General features: G+C 43.5%; 1 protein-coding gene across 2 annotated transcripts in view; it reads right to left on the bottom strand.

The window, feature by feature from the left end:
- The window catches only part of LOC132154604 (receptor-type tyrosine-protein phosphatase N2-like), a 29,915-nt gene extending 10,910 nt beyond the window's left edge, over window positions 1–19,005 (bottom strand). Inside the window, exons 1-12 of one of the 2 annotated variants that reach the window (XM_059563236.1) lie at window positions 18,725–19,005; window positions 8,877–8,927; window positions 7,573–7,686; window positions 7,317–7,407; window positions 6,083–6,200; window positions 5,512–5,806; window positions 4,715–5,047; window positions 4,595–4,638; window positions 4,006–4,331; window positions 3,262–3,348; window positions 284–363; window positions 107–171 (exon numbers count right to left, since the gene is read on the bottom strand). In XM_059563236.1, coding sequence (XP_059419219.1) covers window positions 107–171; window positions 284–363; window positions 3,262–3,348; window positions 4,006–4,331; window positions 4,595–4,638; window positions 4,715–5,047; window positions 5,512–5,806; window positions 6,083–6,200; window positions 7,317–7,407; window positions 7,573–7,686; window positions 8,877–8,927; window positions 18,725–18,800 — 1,680 coding nt within the window. In that variant the 5' untranslated portion in view covers window positions 18,801–19,005. The remainder of the gene's footprint in view (window positions 1–106; window positions 172–283; window positions 364–3,261; window positions 3,349–4,005; window positions 4,332–4,594; window positions 4,639–4,714; window positions 5,048–5,511; window positions 5,807–6,082; window positions 6,201–7,316; window positions 7,408–7,572; window positions 7,687–8,876; window positions 8,928–18,724) is intronic. The other variant, XM_059563235.1, reaches the window with a different exon arrangement.
- Between the last annotated feature and the right edge of the window lie 256 nt (window positions 19,006–19,261).

Here is a 19,261-nt window from a genome sequence, read left to right as displayed (position 1 = left end):
ATTACAGAATTGTATTTTATTCCATTTGGATATTAACTTAACAATGGGAATATCACACCTTGGAAAAAGATGACAATGAAATGTAATGAAGTGGAAAGAATCTTACATCAGTGACTCCAGCCTCTACAATCTTGACTTCCACTTCTTTCTCTAATTCACCCTTCCGACTGACTGATATAAGAGAAGAATCAAATTTAGTGGATATCTGAACAAAGGCATTCGTGAAAGAAAAAAAAAACTAATCTTGTATATCATGTGCATAGGTAACTCTCACTAAACTAACCTGCCATTTTAGCCACATCCGCTGTAGTGATGTTCTGAGCATTTGGACGGATTTGAAATATCACAGCTGGGCTAACAACACTATACAAATACACAAACACACAGCAAATTATTTTTGAGGAATTGTGTCAGTGCCCAATAAATATTAAATATACCTAATATAAGTGTTTTAACCATATGTCACAGAGTCAGCAGCATCCACAGCACCAGACCCCAACACTCTGCCCACTAGGTCGCAGTCTCCGGAGTTCTAATAACCAGCACCTGTCACTGCTCATCAACCACACAGTCTTTAATCCTGCACACTTCAGTTCACCATTGTCTGGTCCTGTCGTTCACTCCTGGACACTTACCCGACAACCTACCTGCATGCACTTACCTGAGCGATCCACGCTGACCTCCTTCAGACTTCAGTTCCCCACCTCCTGCTTCAAAATCCAGCTCACAAATACCAATGATCCCAAACCTGCAATAGATAAGAGTGTTATCTGCCACCCATCACCACTTCTTCGCCATCTGCTTCCACCAGTCCCATGGCCCGACCAGCAAATGCAGCAGGTTCCTATTACAATGCTCTCTGTTCTTTGAAATGCAGCCACAGTTGTTTGCCAATTACATAATTTCACTGTTATCTGGACAGAGCACTGCAGTGGGCATGTGCCATGTGGGATGCGAATGGGCCCGTTTCCAAATCTTAAGTGGCTTTCACTATGCATTTTTAAAGATGTCTTCAGACAAACTACCACTTAAATCTCCATGCAAGATCAACTTTACCAGCTCCGTCAAGGAAAATCTTCAGTCACGGTCTATGCTCTTCAGTTCCACACTCTAGCAGCCGCTAGTGGGTGGAATGAGACCGCGTTGATCACAACCTGCTCCTCTCGTTGGCTGGAACACTGGAGAACTTCAACAGTGGAGTGAGAACTACTTTGTGAACTTGTCAAGAATACCGCATTCAAATAGTTCCTTCAGAAATCAATCTTTTCTTCCAGAAATGTTGCTGTGTGTTCCACATCCATTGAGAGTCCTGCCACCAACAAGCAGCAAGATATTCTTCAAGAATACTGGCCATTCCAGGATGTCTTCAGCAAGCAGCTGGCAAACAAACTACCACCTCACCAGCCATGGGACTGTGCGATCGACCTGCTGCCACCCTACCATGTGGTAAAGTCTACCCACTGTCCATCCTGGAACAAAAGGACCTGGAGGAGTGTATTGAGGAGACCCTTAAGCAAGAATTCATCCATCCATCCATCCACTTCCTCTGCTGCTTCAAATTTCTTATTTTGCATCGACTACTGTGCTCTCAGCTCCCAAATGGTCAAGTTCCGGTACCCTCTTCCTCTTGTCCCCACAGCCCTGGAGCAGTTACAGGGAGCTTGCATCTTCACAGAGATGGACCTACAGAGTGCATATAACCTTGTTCGTATACATGAGGGTGATGAATGTAAAACAGAGTTTGTCACGCCATCAAGCCACTACGAGTAACTCATTATGCTGTACAAACTGTCCGAAGGAACTGTCCATCAAGGAACTGCAGTGCTTCTTGGGATTTGCAAACTTTTACAGGAGTTTCATCATCAGCTTCAGTAAGATCTGTTCACCTCTCATTTCCTCGTTACGCAATGGGGCCAAGTCTCTGTCCTGGAACTCCGAAGCTACAACCGCCTTCAGCCAACTCAAAAAAGCCTTCTGTATTACTCCTGAACTCCCCTTCATCGCCGAGATTGACGTATCCACAACTAGGGTAGAAGCAATGCTCTCTGGTGGGGCAGGGTGAGCTTCCCAAACTCCACCCATGTGCCTTTGACTGTCCCCGGCGGAGTCCAACTACGGCATCGGCAAACTGAGAACTGCTGGCAATTAAACTGGCTCTAGAGGAAAGGTGCCACTGCCTGTAAGGAGCGAAACATCCTTTTGAAGTCATCACTGGCCACCACAATCTTAAGTATATGTGTGAGGCCAAGAGGCTGAACACCTGTCAAGCTCAGGCTGTCTTCTTCACCAGATTCAACTTCACTGTGACTTACCGTCCCGATATTAATAACCAGAAAGCTGATGCTCTGTTTCGTGTATAACATCCTGAAGAAGATCCCACTCCTCCAGAACCCATTCTACCTTCAGCCATCATAGTCAGCCCTATTCAGTGGTCCATCGATGATCAAATGGCAGTTGCCTGCCTCATGCTTCAAGATCCAGCTCACAAACACCATCGATCCCAAACCTGAGACAGATAAGACTATTATCCACTGCCACTACCTCTGCATTGATCTATTTACCCATTACTGACCTGCTATCCACGCTTGTCTGCTTCAACCTGCAATAAACCCGTTACTTGGATGATACATTACCTGTGTTGGATTGTTCTGTTTCATGACACCATAAAACGTATAAATACAATTCATTGCATTTTTTAAAACTAAACAGTCACCCATTAAATTATTCTCAGACCTTAAAAAAGTAATGATGTAAAGGAAGTAGAAACTGATCTTGTCTTCTGTATTGTGATGTACATTTAAGTGAAATTAACTGTAAAAAAAAAAAATGTAGTTTGGGGACTTGGTTCTGTGCAGCGGTTGTTGATGAATAGTGGCAGAACTGAATGCGAGCTTGCAGTTGATTGTAAGAAAGGGTCGAGTTTAAGTGGACTAAATAAGAAGTCAGGAGAAGTCAGGCACCAAAGAAAATCCTGTTTTTCACCAGAAGATCAATTTATGATATTCTATTTAAAATATATGAAGAAAATCATTTTTAAAAGATAAAACATATACATGAATAAAACATAGAAAAATGGAAAACACGGTAAATTTTCGTTTCATGCTGACTGTACCTATGTTTATAAATCTACTACTAGGATTTAAATATGCCTTCCATTATAACTTAAATATATATTTTACTCAACTTCATTTTATAAATTTACAATTATATTCTAAACCTATTCTAGTGTGCAAGATATCAAAATAAAAAATCATGACTCACGAGAGCTCTGAGAAATCCGTCATTTGAATCTTCGCATTACGAGCCACCAAAGCCATCAGTTCCACACCCTTATCAGTGGAAAGATTCCTGATCCAGAGAGAAAGAAATATGTTTTCTTTTTAAAAAGAGATCTTAAAAAGCTATTAATTCTAATGCAATAACAATTATAATAATAAGTAAAGCACAACATTGTAATACAATATTGGGGACTTTAAGATTATTTTTAATGTTTACTTAATAATGTTATTATGCATTTATTAGGATGCATTTAATTGATCAGAAGCTACTGTAAATATTGTAAATTTATGATGTTACAAACAATATTTCAAATACATGCAATTCTTGCAAACTTTCTACTACTCAAACAATCCTGAATCCTTATAAATGTTTTAGCACCAGATCGATGCTTTCTGAAGGATCATGTGACACTGAAGACTGCAGTAATGACTGCTGAAAATTCAGCTTTGTCATCACAGGAAAAAGTTACATTTGAAAATATATTAAAACCTAAAACAGTTATTTAAAATTGTAATTATATTTCCTATTTTACATGATTGTTTTTACTGTATTTTTTTGTTGATGATCAGATAAACATAGCCTTGGTGTGGGAATTGTCCCCAGTACAGTATTGCTTATGAACTGACTGAATGTTTTGGCAATATTTTGTGAAGAAACTGGCCAATAAAATTTAATTGAGAGAGAAAGAAAAAGAGGGAGAGAGAGCTTCACATGTAAATATCTCACTCTGTGTCAGTAATAATGTATCCATATATGTCATTTTTAGCGTTGCTTTGGACATCCAGCTGAAGATCCTGTACTTTCATGTTTTTGCGGTGTGGTGCAGGGTTTTCCTTCAGCCCAGGGGAGGGTGCTATAGCTGCTGCATGGACCCAGCCTTCTACCTCCTCCACTCTCTCTATGGCCTTTTTCTGCATCCCCACTTCTCGTTGTGTCGTTCGGCTACGAACGGTCTCCACAGACACACCCTGTCCCCTGTTAACATGTTCTGGTTCGGAGTTAGAGGTTTTATCCAGGTACTCCAGCAGCTTTCCTAAAAAGCCCACATCCTGCTAAAACAGGAAATAGACACAGGTGAATTGCAAATTAATTCCACATCATATTTATTTATCATTCAATCAATTTCATACAGGAAAATCTGAAAACCTGAAAAGTTACCAATTCTAATGAATACCAGTTCTTTCAAGGTAGATTCTACTTTGTCATTTTATTTCGAGGTTTACAGATCTAACATTAAGAGAGGCCAGAAAACATTGGTGTTTGTGTATCTGCATAAAGTATATTTATGGCCTAATACAACCATCACCAGTATTACCATGTTGTCCATAGTTCTCCTCTCCTCCACTACTGTCTGTCCCTCTGTAAAAGAAACATCATGATCATTATAAATGCTTCTCTATGTATGAGTGAATGGCTTTGCTTCAGAAGATGTTACCTGTCACAGGCGAGATGGTTTGGACTGTCTTCTGAGTGACAGATGAATTTTCCTCATCCTCTTCCCTCTGATTCTGAGCGTTGTCTTCAGGGGTTTGATTCATTGCATAACTCTCAGGATGCTGGTTGTCATATTGCATGTCTTCTGCCTCATCCTCAGAGCTCTGCTGTGTCTCCAGGTCTCTGGGCGTTTCTCCTTGACCTGCCTGCTGTTCCACCACCTGCAGAGCGTCTGCGATAAGCACAGCAAGTTTATCCAGTTCTGCTGTCTTCAGACTCTTCACATCCACACTGTGCCTTCCCACATTACGCAGAACTTTCCAGATGAAGGATTCTGTGAAAGAAAGGGAATATTTTTTCACATTAAGATCTGGACAGTAATGATAATGATATCAAATTCAAATCATTCATAAGACAATTACTATTATTTAAATCAAACAAATTTAGAAAAATATTTTAGGTAAAAATAAATATATGTTTATTTGATTGCATTTTTTATTTTATATGTTCTATGTTATTTGCTCCACATGCCACACACCAAGATTTTAAAATTACTTGCATTACACTGGGATATGTGTATTTGTAATTTTTTCTACTAAATTAATTAAAAATTACATACCAAATCATTGAATTTTGGCCTGCTCCTCACATAAAGCTATTGTTGGACTGCAATAGTCTATTCTGGACTTTTTCTATGGTACTGTGTGTTGCTTTATTGTCCATAGAGTGTATGGAAAGACAAGCTTTAATATTCTGCATGTGAACAGGTGCAAGAAGGAAAAGAAAATAACATCATACCATCTACAGGTGTAAGAGAGTCACTGGTGGAAGACTTTGTTGATCCATCTTTTAAGTAAAGTCGGTCCGTTCTGGATCTGTCCCTCAGATCAGTCTGAGATGGTATGTTCTTGGAGAAATACTTCTGTAGAGCGGCTTTAAGCAGGTCTGACCTCTCTTCTTGCTGGGGAGCTTGTGCTGCATCACTCTGGTATTGACTGAGGTCAGGGTAGGACTTTGATTGATAGGGCACCTCTGGAATGAACTCAGGAGGGGAGGAGTCAGATTCTGGGCGATTATACTGAAGCTCCACCCCCTGCACAGGATGAATATACACATTTAAACCATTTTCGGCTACTATTATCATTTTAATATATATATATACTAGTAAATTGCTGTGTTTGTGCATTTAGCTAATTGTCAATTTTCCTATTCAATCTGTAATGTAATAATTTTGCATATTGTTGTTCTGTATACTTTGATTTGATAAACAATTCTACTATCGTGTTCGGTCACCACTTGATGCCCAATGTGAATCTCTGACCTAATGCGAAACCGAAACCACAGCCCTAGGACACACACACTTACGCACCTTGTGTGATGTTTTTGGAAGCAGTCCCAGCTGCTGCAGGTATTTCAGGGTCTTCCTAACCTCAGCCTCGGATGATTTCATTCTCCTGTCTCCAACAGGAGTCCCATAACCCTGCGGCCTGTCAGAATATAAAGACAAGCCATAACTATAGGAATCATTTGGCAGGGCTATCACATGTAATAATAAGAGATTAATTCTCTGTAAAGCTTCTTTAAAACTTTATTTATTGTGAAACTATACAGCTATGACTATGAATGTATTGTGAATATACTGTGTTGCTAAACCTCCTACTTCTATCAATTATGTGTCATTTAATTAACTTTTACTCAGATAAACTGATAAAACTGAATTGAGAATAGACTATAAAAAGCTATAAAATTAATGTGGCGAGTATAGTAGATCATTTGGTTTAGGAGGATTACCACGAAAAATGTTCATATTAAATTCTCACTCTTACATTTGATTAGTTTTAAAGCAAATCTGAGCACAGTGTGTGAGATTACTGATGTTCTACAACTGTTAGAGACAAAGGCTTCTTTGCAGGAGAAAAGTAGGAGAATCAGATAAAAGTCTCCATTTAATTTCTTTTATAATATGAACATGAAATAAAAATGGAAAATTCTTATTTTTTTATTGAATATTGCAGAGTTAATAATAAATAATTTATCTGTGCACATTATTATTTTATTAAAATCTATGTGCCCTCATAACCATTAACAAAAACATTTAGTCTAATTCACTAACCATGCATGAAATCTGCCTGTGAACTTTCTTCCGTACTGCCTATGAATTTTCTTCCGTACTAAAATTTATTTGAACATTTATGGAAAAATGTAGGAACACCAATAACCACACATTCACAAAAATGCTGAGTAGCATTATAAATGTGTTAAGATGACATTTCATACATACATAAAAATAAGATGGTGCATTATAGTTTGAGCTGCAAGGTTTGTCTGCATAAATCTCAGATATATCAAATAATCTGCATAAATGTCAAGTCAGTGTATAGCTGGCTAATGAGAGCTCTGTATAAAAGGTTTTTATAGCTGGTTTTGAGGATAGTATTATGCTTGAGGATCTTGCAATTTGTCTTTAAGGCCAGTGAACATCTTTAAAGAGCATGCTATGCTAGATGAAAAGCCATAAGTTTTGAGAAAAGCCCTTATATGGAGCTGGTTTGGGCATGGTCTATGCAAATGAGAACTAACTGGCAAATGCTAGTGTGCTTTACCTGGGCTCTGGTAATGGTAGGGAAACTCTGCGTAGTTTTGAGAACTCGTTCGATAAAACTTGTTGTGTGATATCATCTTCCCAAGACAACCCTGCAGGAACAGAATGAAATCAGAACAAACACTCATCTTACATGAACTGTCACACACACACAGAGCCTATGATGTTCCTTGACTTCTGAGGAACTCTAGGTGTAGCCTTTATAACCATGGTGACAGTGTTGGGTGCGGTTGCTATGGTGACATTAATGCACCGACCTCTGTGTGCCAGTTTCTGAAGCAGCGTGCGGAATCTCTGTAACGTTGCTGGCGTGACATCATACGTGTAGACGTCTGTTAGTGGCGCAGCCTCACAGCGGCCCAACATGCCATCTACAGAGAAAATCAAATCAACAGCCACTTCAAAAATGACAGTTTTGTGCACGAGTATACGTCATGCTATGTGTGTGTGTGTGTGTGTGTTTATATCTATTAAGAGTCTCAGCTTATTAGAAACAGTCACTAAGGCCAATTGAGACAGGACCAGCAGGAGTCCCCGTCACCTGCCTGATAGTAAGATCACTGATAGTAAACCTGATTATGTGTGTTTATATCAGCTATAAACGAGTCTAAACTCAAATTTTATAACAGATTTACTCAGTCTTTTGTTTTGTTTTTACATACTGTGAAACTGTTTTTGCATTGATACTAGACTAATTCATCTGTTATGACCAATTTTACCTGTTTGTTTTGCCTATACATTTCCAAAAATAAAAAGAAGGAATCAAATAAGACAAAGAAACTTTCAGTAGTACAATATTTAATTAACTAAATTATCTAATAGTAGGACTTACACATATTTATTGAATGTATATTACTATAATAATTGTTGATATTATTTATACAGTATGTTTATATGTAATGATATATAATATTTGTATTAATAAACATTTATATTATTATATATGTTTATGATATATGAGCCATTTCTATCTATTCATCTATTCATTTCTATTCAACACCATTCCCAGGTTATTTTGGTCATTTTAAATCTATTTCTTGAAACTTGCTTTCATCTCCTCATTGTCAACATTAAAGAATGAACACAAACCCAGAATATTTCTGTTTTCTGTTTTTTCTTTTCTTTTTTTAATAATTGAACAACAGAGCGTTGAAGAAAACAGTGATGTATCTTCTCCTGTCCGGCCACACTGAATGAAATTAAAAATAACACACTCATATGAGTAAGAGAGTAGGTTAAGTCTGATTGGCTGATATCGCCTGGCCCACATGTGAATGATTTCATTCATATTACCCTCTCATTGACAGAACGTGGGAACATATTATGCCATCAAAAAATACTGACTTTCAACCTTTGCGGAGGAGAATTTAATGATATTAAACACAGCATGGGTGTTGGTGTTTGTGTTTTTGACAGGATGAGTGAGAGTCTGTATTTGTTGTTGTGACATAAATCCAGATGAAAATAAAAGCCGAGTGCTTGATCAAACAGCAAGATGCATGTGATCTACAGAGACTGCAGGTCCCGAATGTGTGTGTGTGTGTGTGTGTGTGGGACTTACCATTAAGACAGATTTCATAGTTCAGACACAGACCCTCCTCAAACAGGCAGCCTGAGAGAAAGAGAGAAAAATAATTATAAGAAATAGAAATAAAGGGCCACAAAAAGGACAATTATCAAAATTTGAATAATTCTTCTAATTCTATTAGAATTGTGATGTCCAGATCACAGAAACAATGATAATGACACAGAGAAAGAATATTGTTGTAATCACTTTCAGATGGATGAATGATAAATACATTGACAGCCGATCAGAATCCACCCAAATTTAAAAGCTTGAGCATTTAAAGCAACACATGACAAAGGCATTTCAAAGAATTACAAATGAGAGCTCCTGAGGTATTAAAAAAATCTGAGCAATCAAATTTTTTCCTCTGGGCTGCATGCTGCCTTTGTACCATTGGCATTGCTGTGGTACAACATATCTCTGTAGGTGAGGTTTTAGAAGAGGGAGGGCAGAAAAATGTTAAACATCCCTCCACAGCATTTTTGCGTATATTCAGTTGCTCAATATCCTCATCCTAACAGCTGGGATTTCTCGTTTCTTAATTAAACCAGCTGAGACAGATGGCTTAGGTCTGCTCAGCCTCATCACACCTGCATAAAGACCAACAACCAAAAACATCACATAATTATGTTGCTGTTACCGAAATCTGTCATGAAGATGATGATATAACTCTACTGTCAGACACTGTCTAAAATTTTTGTTGCTCACTGGTGATGTATTGTATTACCGCAGAGTGTTTGACATTCATACAAATCATTCATAGTAAATTCTGCTCACACAAACCCTCTCACACCTAGTGTCTATTAAAATAGCTATTTCTCAGGATCTGAATTGTCGATGAGAGGTGTAGCAGTATCTGACCTCATCTACTCATGTGTGATCAACAAGCTGTGAATCCCTTCCTCTGGTTTTATTTAAGCCTGATTCTTTTTTGCTTCATCTGTTCTGGTTTTAATGTTGACTGTCATGATTGTGTGTTTAAAAAAACTCATCAATTATAGCTGAGCCGTTTCAAATAATCTGCGAAATTCTGAAAGTTCTGCATGTTTAGTCTGATTCATAAAATAGTCTTCAGAGCTTGTGTATTGATATATACATATATATTTTAAATAGCATAAAAGCATTAAATAAGGATTTGATTTAAAAAAAGAAAAAGTAGCAACAGAGCCCTAAGATGTTTATCCAGATAATCATTTAAAATTAGCTAAACAGCCCAGTGGACATATAGCCTAATGTTCATTTGATTTTTATTACTTAGTTTAAAAATTATAAATACTTTGTTTAATCACCCAAATAATCCACATATAAGTATTTAAATAGCTCAACAATTTGAAAGTTAATACACACACACCCGTCTCATTCTTCATAAGATGCTTGATTGTATTTTGATGCATTCACACAAACAGGATGCACCCACACATGACACATATACACATAAACAACGTCATAATGCATGCTTGCTTTTATATTTCTATTAAAACCTCTCTGTTACTATGGAGAGCAGTTTGCGTGCTCAGTTTTGGGAGAGGCAGTCACAGTTCATCAGAATGATGGTGGACAGACTGTCTCCTCACTGACATCCTCTCAAATAAATCCACTGACACTCTTTGGAAATTATGAGCCACAGAGGTCAGTTTCCTGTGTAACCATGATGTCAGCTTCTGCATGAGGCAACATCTGAGGGCTGAATGCAGATGCTTGATTGATGGACAGACAATAAAATCTGTTAACACTGAAACAGCATTTTTTATGATTGTAATATGTGCTCTCTGTAACTTCCTGTGGCAGTATCTACACTGTGTATGTATTATAATTTTACAGGAAATTCCAGACAACTTTTTGGCATGAATTTAACTGCAAGTAATGTACAGGTAATATACTGTTATTTAAGACATTAAAGTTATGTATTTATACAGCAGTGCTACTTTGATTAGTACAACCCGAATTCCGGAAAAGTTGGGACGTTTTTTTAAATTTTAATAAAATGAAAACTAAAGGAATTTCAAATAACATGAGCCAATATTTTATTCACAATAGAACATAGATAACGTAGCAAATGTTTAAACTGAGAAATGTTACACTTTTATCCACTTAATTAGCTCATTTAAAATTTAATGCCTGCTACAGGTCTCAAAAAAGTTGGTACGGGGGCAACAAATGGCTAAAAAAGCAAGCAGTTTTGAAAAGATTCAGCTGGGAGAACATCTAGTGATTAATTAAGTTAATTGATATCAGGTCTGTAACATGATTAGCTATAAAAGCTTTGTCTTAGAGAAGCAGAGTCTCTCAGAAGTAAAGATGGGCAGAGGCTCTCCAATCTGTGAAAGACTGCGTAAAAAAACTGTGGAAAACTTTAAAAACAATGTTCCTCAACGTCAAATTGCAAAGGCTTTGCAAATCTCATCATCTACAGTGCATAACATCATCAAAAGATTCAGAGAAACTGGAGAAATCTCTGTGCGTAAGGGACAAGGCAGGAGACCTTTATTGGATGCCCGTGGTCTTCGGGCTCTCAGACGACACTGCATCACTCATCGGCATGATTGTGTCAATGACATTACTAAATGGGCCCAGGAATACTTTCAGAAACCACTGTCGGTAAACACAATCCGCCGTGCCATCAGCAGATGCCAACTAAAGCTCTATCATGCAAAAAGAAAGCCATATGTGAACATGGTCCAGAAGTGCCATCGTGTCCTGTGGGCCAAGGCTCATTTAAAATGGACTATTTCAAAGTGGAATAGTGTTTTATGGTCAGACGAGTCCAAATTTGACATTCTTGTTGGAAATCACGGACGCTGTGTCCTCCGGGCTAAAGAGGAGGGAGACCTTCCAGCATGTTATCAGCGTTCAGTTCAAAAGCCAGCATCTCTGATGGTATGGGGGTGCATAAGTGCATACGGTATGGGCAGCTTGCATGTTTTGGAAGGCTCTGTGAATGCTGAAAGGTATATAAAGGTTTTAGAGCAACATATGCTTCCCTCCAAACAATGTCTATTTCAGGGAAGGCCTTGTTTATTTCAGCAGGACAATGCAAAACCACATACTCCAGCTATAACAACAGCATGGCTTCGTCGTAGAAGAGTCCGGGTGCTAACCTGGCCTGCCCACAGTCCAGATCTTTCACCTATAGAGAACATTTGGCGCATCATTAAACGAAAAATACGTCAAAGACGACCACGAACTCTTCAGCAGCTGGAAATCTATATAAGGCAAGAATGGGACCAAATTCCAACAGCAAAACTCCAGCAACTCATAGCCTCAATGCCCAGACGTTTTGAAAAGAAAAGGAGATGCTACACCATGGTAAACATGCCCCGTCCCAACTATTTTGAGACCTGTAGCAGAAATCAAAATTGAAATGAGCTCATTTTGTGCATAAAATTGTAAACTTTCTCAGTTTAAACATTTGCTATGTTATCTATGTTCTATTGTGAATAAAATATTGGCTCATGTGATTTGAAAGTCTTTTAGTTTTCATTTTATTAAAATTTAAAAAACGTCCCAACTTTTCCGGAATTCGGGTTGTAGCATTATTACAGTAAAATGCTGTAATTTATTATAATTTATTGTATATTTACTGCAACTCAGTTGCCATGGATTTCCTGTAATTTTAAAGGAGAGAATTACAATTTAATCTTCAACAATTAAAACCAAAACAATGACATCTTTTCATTTTTGTATTAATACATTATGCAACGCCACATACAATACAATTTTACTGAAGAATCTATCACTTAGGCTACTTCCTTTTTTTTTGAATGAGAATTATTTCCAAAAGGTATACCTTCAGAGTGCTTTATTTTATTTAACAGAAAAACCTTTTCGCCAAATGTTGTATCACTTTAACACAACTCCTACCAGGATATATTTGGTTTAAATCAAAGATTTATTTTAATACAAAAACAAAATGAGAAAATATATATATATATATATATATATATATATATATTTTTTTTTTTTTTTTTTAATTTTTTGTTTATTTTTTTACATAAAAAGGATAATTGATTATTATAAATAATTACAAATGTTAATGTAATTATTTATTATCATTTTTAAATATACAACCGTTTGATATATTGCAACATTTTTCTTTGCTTATAACATTTGGCCCATGATCAAGTTTGATTTTTGGCTCTTCAAAATAAAACGTTTGGGCACCTCTGAAACAGACAATAGAATAAAATTGATAAAATAAAACAATAATAAAAATGGCATTAATGCATAGATTAAAATGTCACCAGGAAACAAACAGATAATTATAGAATAAACTGGAATTTCACTATTAAATTAATCTATTAAAATTGCATTTTGTGCAACAGTGTTTAACTCAGGTTTTAAATGTGCCCATATATTAATTTTATACAATCAATAAATTAGATTTATCTGTAACTGCAATATCACTCTGAATGAATTTTTTTTTTTCTTTTTTTTTTTTTTTTTTACATAATTCTTAAGTCTTCGAACTGACAAACCTCAAGCATAGAGTAAATGAAGTAAAAATTAGGACATAAAAAATATTTAATTTCAAAAGTGTTTTCATATTTTTTGGCTCACTAGTTGTAGTCACACCAGACATCTCAGTTATATATGTATATATATATATATATATATATATTGTCACAGTGTCTGGGTTGTGTTCCCTGGGTTTCCACTAGGTGTCCTCAGTTCCCCCGGTGTTTATCATTTATCACTTCCTGTCTCCTTATTTGGTCACCTTCCTCCTTGTTTAGTTAATTGATTGTTCCCCACCTGTCTCCTGTTTCCCCATCATCCTTTGGTGTATTTATACCTGGTCTGTCTGAGTCTTAGTCACGGAGTCCTTGTTTAATGTTAAATGTTAATTCATGTCCGTCCTTGCCTTGCCTTGCCTTGCCTTGCCTTGCCTTGCCTTGCCTTGCCTTGCCTTGCCTTGCCTTGCCTTGCCTTGCCTTGCCTTGCCTTGCCTTGCCTTGCCTTGTTTAATGTTATGTTTGGATTTACCGGTTTTGACCCTGCCTGGACTGTGTATTCTCTTTGGATTTCCCTTTATTAAAGACGTACTCGCAATTGGTTCTCTCTCCTGTGTTTTCCATAACACCGAACGTGACAGAAGGACTCCGTCACGACAAGAGCCAGCGGTATGTCGGCTTATGTCTCCTCCCCAGCCACAGTGCGGGAGAGGAGTGGATTTGAAGGAACTCGCCTGGTGGTTTTCCGGGGAACCAGAGGAGGTCGCCGAGGAGGGAGTGGTCGAGAGGATACTCAGCACCGCTCTCAACCAGGGCCGCCCTTCGACCCGGGGCTCGTGTGGGATGGATTAGAACCACCGTCTCACCATGGCGGACGGAGAGGAGAGAGGAAGCGCACGTCCGCCACAGTGGCGTCACTGCCCATGATGGCCGCTAGTCCAGTGCCACGGTGCAAGATGGCCGCCAGCTCAGCGCCAACGCCCAAGAGGGCCGCTGACTCATTCTTGGACTATTTCGCTACGCTGTCCAAGATCCTAGAGATTCCCAAGACGGTTGACGTCATGGCTGCTGAGCTAGCGCCACAGCACAAGATGGCCGCCAGCCCAGAGCCACAGCACAAGATGGCCGCCAGCCCAGAGCCACAGCACAAGATGGCCGCCAGCCCAGAGCCACAGCACAAGATGGCCGCCAGCCCAGCGCCACAGCACAAGATGGCCGCCAGCCCAGCGCCACAGCACAAGATGGCCGCCAGCCCAGCGCCACAGCACAAGATGGCCGCCAGCCCAGCGCCACAGCACAAGATGGCCGCCAACCCAGCGCCACAGCACAAGATGGCCGACTCAACGCCTGAGTCTCCAGACAAGGTGTCACCGACTCGCCAAGAGAGAGGGCGGAGGAGGAGGAGACAGGCGTCTACCGTTCCTCAAAGCCCAGAGGACGTTCCCGAGGCGGTGCCCGATGCTGTTCCGGAGGCCGAGGCGGTGCCCGATGCTGTTCCGGAGGCCGAGGCGGTGCCCGATGCTGTTCCGGAGGCCGAGGCGGTGCCCGATGCTGTTCTGGAGGCCGAGGCGGTGCCCGATGCTGTTCCGGAGGCCGAGGCGGTGCCCGATGCCGAGGCGGTGCCCGATGCTGTTCCGGAGGCCGAGGCGGTGCCCGATGCCGAGGCGATGCCCGATGCTGTTCCGGAGGCCGAGGCGGTGCCCGATGCCGAGGCGATGCCCGATGCTGTTCCGGAGGCCGAGGCGGTGCCCGATGCCGAGGCGGGACCCGATGCTGTTCCGGAGGCCGAGGCGGGGCCCGATGCGGTTCCGGAGGCCGAGGCGGTGCCCGATGCGGTTCCGGAGGCCGAGGCGGTGCCCGATGCCGAGGCGGTGCCCGATGCTGTTCCGGAGGCCGAGGCGGTGCCCGATGCTGTTCCGGAGGCCGAGGCGGTGCCCGATGCCGAGGCGGGGCCCGATGCTGTTCCGGAGGCCGAGGCGGTGCCCGATGCTGTTCAGGAGGCCGAGGCGGGGCCCGATGCTGTTCCGGAGGCCGAGGCGGTGCCCGATGCTGTTCAGGAGGCCGAGGCGGTGCCCGATGCCGAGGCGGTGCCCGATGCTGTTCCGGAGGCCGAGGCGGTGCCCGATGCTGTTCCGGAGGCCGAGGCGGTGCCCGATGCTGTTCCGGAGGCCGAGGCGGTGCCCGATGCTGTTCCGGAGGCCGAGGCGGTGCCCGATGCTGTTCCGGAGGCCGAGGCGGTGCCCGATGCCGAGGCGATGCCCGATGCTGTTCCGGAGGCCGAGGCGGTGCCCGATGCTGTTCCGGAGGCCGAGGCGGTGCCCGATGCTGTTCCGGAGGCCGAGGCGGTGCCCGATGCTGTTCCGGAGGCCGAGGCGGTGCCCGATGCCGAGGCGGTGCCCGATGCTGTTCCGGAGGCCGAGGCGGTGCCCGATGCCGAGGCGGTGCCCGATGCCGAGGCGATGCCCGATGCTGTTCCGGAGGCCGAGGCGGTGCCCGATGCTGTTCCGGAGGCCGAGGCGGTGCCCGATGCCGAGGCGGGACCCGATGCGGTTCCGGAGGCCGAGGCGGTGCCCGATGCTGTTCCGGAGGCCGAGGCGGTGCCCGATGCTGTTCCGGAGGCCGAGGCGGTGCCCGATGCTGTTCCGGAGGCCGAGGCGGTGCCCGATGCTGTTCAGGAGGCCGAGGCGGTGCCCGATGCTGTTCCGGAGGCCGAGGCGGTGCCCGATGCCGAGGCGATGCCCGATGCTGTTCCGGAGGCCGAGGCGGTGCCCGATGCTGTTCCGGAGGCCGAGGCGGTGCCCGATGCTGTTCCGGAGGCCGAGGCGGTGCCCGATGCTGTTCCGGAGGCCGAGGCGGTGCCCGATGCTGTTCCGGAGGCCGAGGCGGTGCCCGATGCCGAGGCGGTGCCCGATGCTGTTCCGGAGGCCGAGGCGGTGCCCGATGCCGAGGCGCGGCCCGATGCTGTTCCGGAGGCCGAGGCGGGGCCCGATGCTGTTCCGGAGGCCGAGGCGGTGCCCGATGCGGTTCCGGAGGCCGAGGCGGAGGCCGAGGCGGTGCCCGATGCCGAGGCGGTGCCCGATGCTGTTCCGGAGGCCGAGGCGGGGCCCGATGCTGTTCCGGAGGCCGAGGCGGTGCCCGATGCGGTTCCGGAGGCCGAGGCGGTGCCCGATGCCGAGGCGGTGCCCGATGCTGTTCCGGAGGCCGAGGCGGGGCCCGATGCTGTTCCGGAGGCCGAGGCGGTGCCCGATGCGGTTCCGGAGGCCGAGGCGGTGCCCGATGCTGTTCCGGAGGCCGAGGCGGTGCCCGATGCCGAGGCGGTGCCCGATGCTGTTCCGGAGGCCGAGGCGGTGCCCGATGCCGAGGCGGTGCCCGATGCTGTTCCGGAGGCCGAGGCGGTGCCCGATGCCGAGGCGGTGCCCGATGCTGTTCCGGAGGCCGAGGCGGTGCCCGATGCCGAGGCGGTGCCCGATGCTGTTCCGGAGGCCGAGGCGGTGCCCGATGCCGAGGTGGAGGCCATTCCCGATGCGGTGCCCGAGGCCGCTCCCGATGCGTTGCCCGAGGCCTCTCCCGAGGCCATGACCGAGGCAGTGCCCGAGTCCGTTCCAGAGGCGGTGCCCGAAGCCGAGGCGTCTCAAGTCTCCACAGGCAGTCCAGAGTCGAGTCAGGTTCCAGTTGACCCTCCAGAGGCGAGTCAGGGGCCAGTGAACTCTCCAGAGTCGAGTCAGGTGCCAGTGACCTCTCCAGAGTCAGGGCCAGTCACCGTTGAACTTTCAGAGTTAAGTCAAGTCACTGGGTGGTCTGCTGCTCCGCCCTGTTGGACTCCGGCATCGACCACAGGGGCGTGGTGGTCATCTGCTCCACCCTGGAGGACTCTGGCCTTGACCACAAGGTTGTGGTGGTCTTCCGCTCCGCCCTGGAGGACTCTGGCCTTGACCACAAGGGTGTGGTGGTCTTCTGCTCCGCCCTGGGGGGCTTCATGTTGTTTTTTTTTGTTTTTTTTTTCTCCTTTTGTTTTTGTGTTAATGTCGGTCCCTGTTCCTTTCTGTTAGTCTGGCCCTCCGTCCCTCCCCCTGAGCCTCCACCTGTCCGCCTCCCTCCTGGTCTCTGTTTTGTGTCTGTCTGGGAGCCGCTCCTTAGTAAGGGGGTACTGTCACAGTGTCTGGGTTGTGTTCCCTGGGTTTCCACTAGGTGTCCTCAGTTCCCCCGGTGTTTATCATTTATCACTTCCTGTCTCCTTATTTGGTCACCTTCCTCCTTGTTTAGTTAATTGATTGTTCCCCACCTGTCTCCTGTTTCCCCATCATCCTTTGGTGTATTTATACCTGGTCTGTCTGAGTCTTAGTCACGGAGTCCTTGTTTAATGTTAAATGTTAATTCATGTCCGTCAATGCCTTGCCTTGCCTTGTTTAATGTTATGTTTGGATTTACCGGTTTTGACCCTGCCTGGACTGTGTATTCTCTTTGGATTTCCCTTTATTAAAGACGTACTCGCAATTGGTTCTCTCTCCTGTGTTTTCCATAACACCGAACGTGACATATATATCACCTTTGAAAGTCTTGGGACTCCTGTTTTACGCTCTGAGTCCTGATCTTTTGACCGACTATTATGTCAGTTTATAATGTACATCCATTTAGCCATTCATGCGGTCTACAGCAATCAATTAAATATGAAATAAACATGCTGCAACCTGTTACCATGGTTGCAGTTTCTAATGACTGACAGTCAGTATGACCCTTTTCTGGGCTGGGTTTCTAACACACACAGACCCCGTATAAACTCTGTTATTGTGGTTCATGCTGTGAGCAGGGGCCAGCTGTAATCTGTGATGCTTCATTTCCTGTGCTGCTGCACTGACTGCAGACAGAGGCCCTCCTGAACACACAAACCATCTGATGTTTAGACTAATAACATGATGAGTAAACAATATAAATAATAGTGTGCATTTGTCAAGATAAGATAACAGGCCGTGTGTCCATAATCGTTTCTCAAGCTCCGGACCCAGTTATGTAATGACCCAAAGACTGTATGTAAGTTCAACAGCTTCACAGTCTCTCATTACAAGACTTAAAATCACTGAATGTAAACAAGTAACCAAGCCATTTCAGAGAATGGAGAGACTGTTGGATTTACCCGTGTTGAAATGAAGCTTAATTATATGATATTCCATTCCCTGTCGATTCTTTATTCGCTCAATAAGGAAGATCAGCGCGTCCGCCCGTCAGATTACACACAAACTGTCCACAAAACAGTCACGAACCATCGGAATCGACTCGGAGGGGAGACACTGAGTTCTTGTCAGCGTTATTGCCTTTAATAGGGACTATACTGACATGGCGCGCGCTTCTTCTCGCCTTCCCTACGGAATTCCACACTCACTATAAAACACTTACCGACTTTTCGATCTGCCGCGGAGGCGAGACTGGCCCAAAGCGCGAGGATTGTGAGAAAAAGGTGAAACGATTCCATCCTTCCTATCACGCGTCCATCTCATCTGCTCGTTATGAATCCATTCCAACGCTGTATTTCCTTCTTTCCGCGAGGTCTGAGTTGATGGAGGATGGATGGAGACGGTATGGAGAATGAGGGAGAAACGGGGAAGAGAGTGAAAAGAGAGAGGAGACGTCAAGCGTACGCAAAACCTGCCAGCGCTCACGCAGTACGCGCGCCACTAGAATCAGCACTGAACAGCGACCCGCCTCTGACGTCACGGACACACGAGCACACTAGTGCTGCTCAGGCCGAAGAAGACAACATTACAAAAACTTAGACCGTTTTTTCTTCTTCTAATTGCGGGTAAATTAAAAAGTCTATCTATCTATCTATCTATCTATCTATCTAAAACCAAATAAAAACATTAAATATATATGTAGTTGCCGAGGTAACGTTTCATTTAGTTTAACTTCATATACTAAAATTACTACGAGTAA

The sequence above is a fragment of the Carassius carassius genome, chromosome 12 (genome assembly GCF_963082965.1).
Source record: "Carassius carassius chromosome 12, fCarCar2.1, whole genome shotgun sequence".
NCBI classification, from domain to species: domain Eukaryota; kingdom Metazoa; phylum Chordata; class Actinopteri; order Cypriniformes; family Cyprinidae; genus Carassius; species Carassius carassius.
This window is presented reverse-complemented; position numbering and strand designations above follow the sequence as displayed.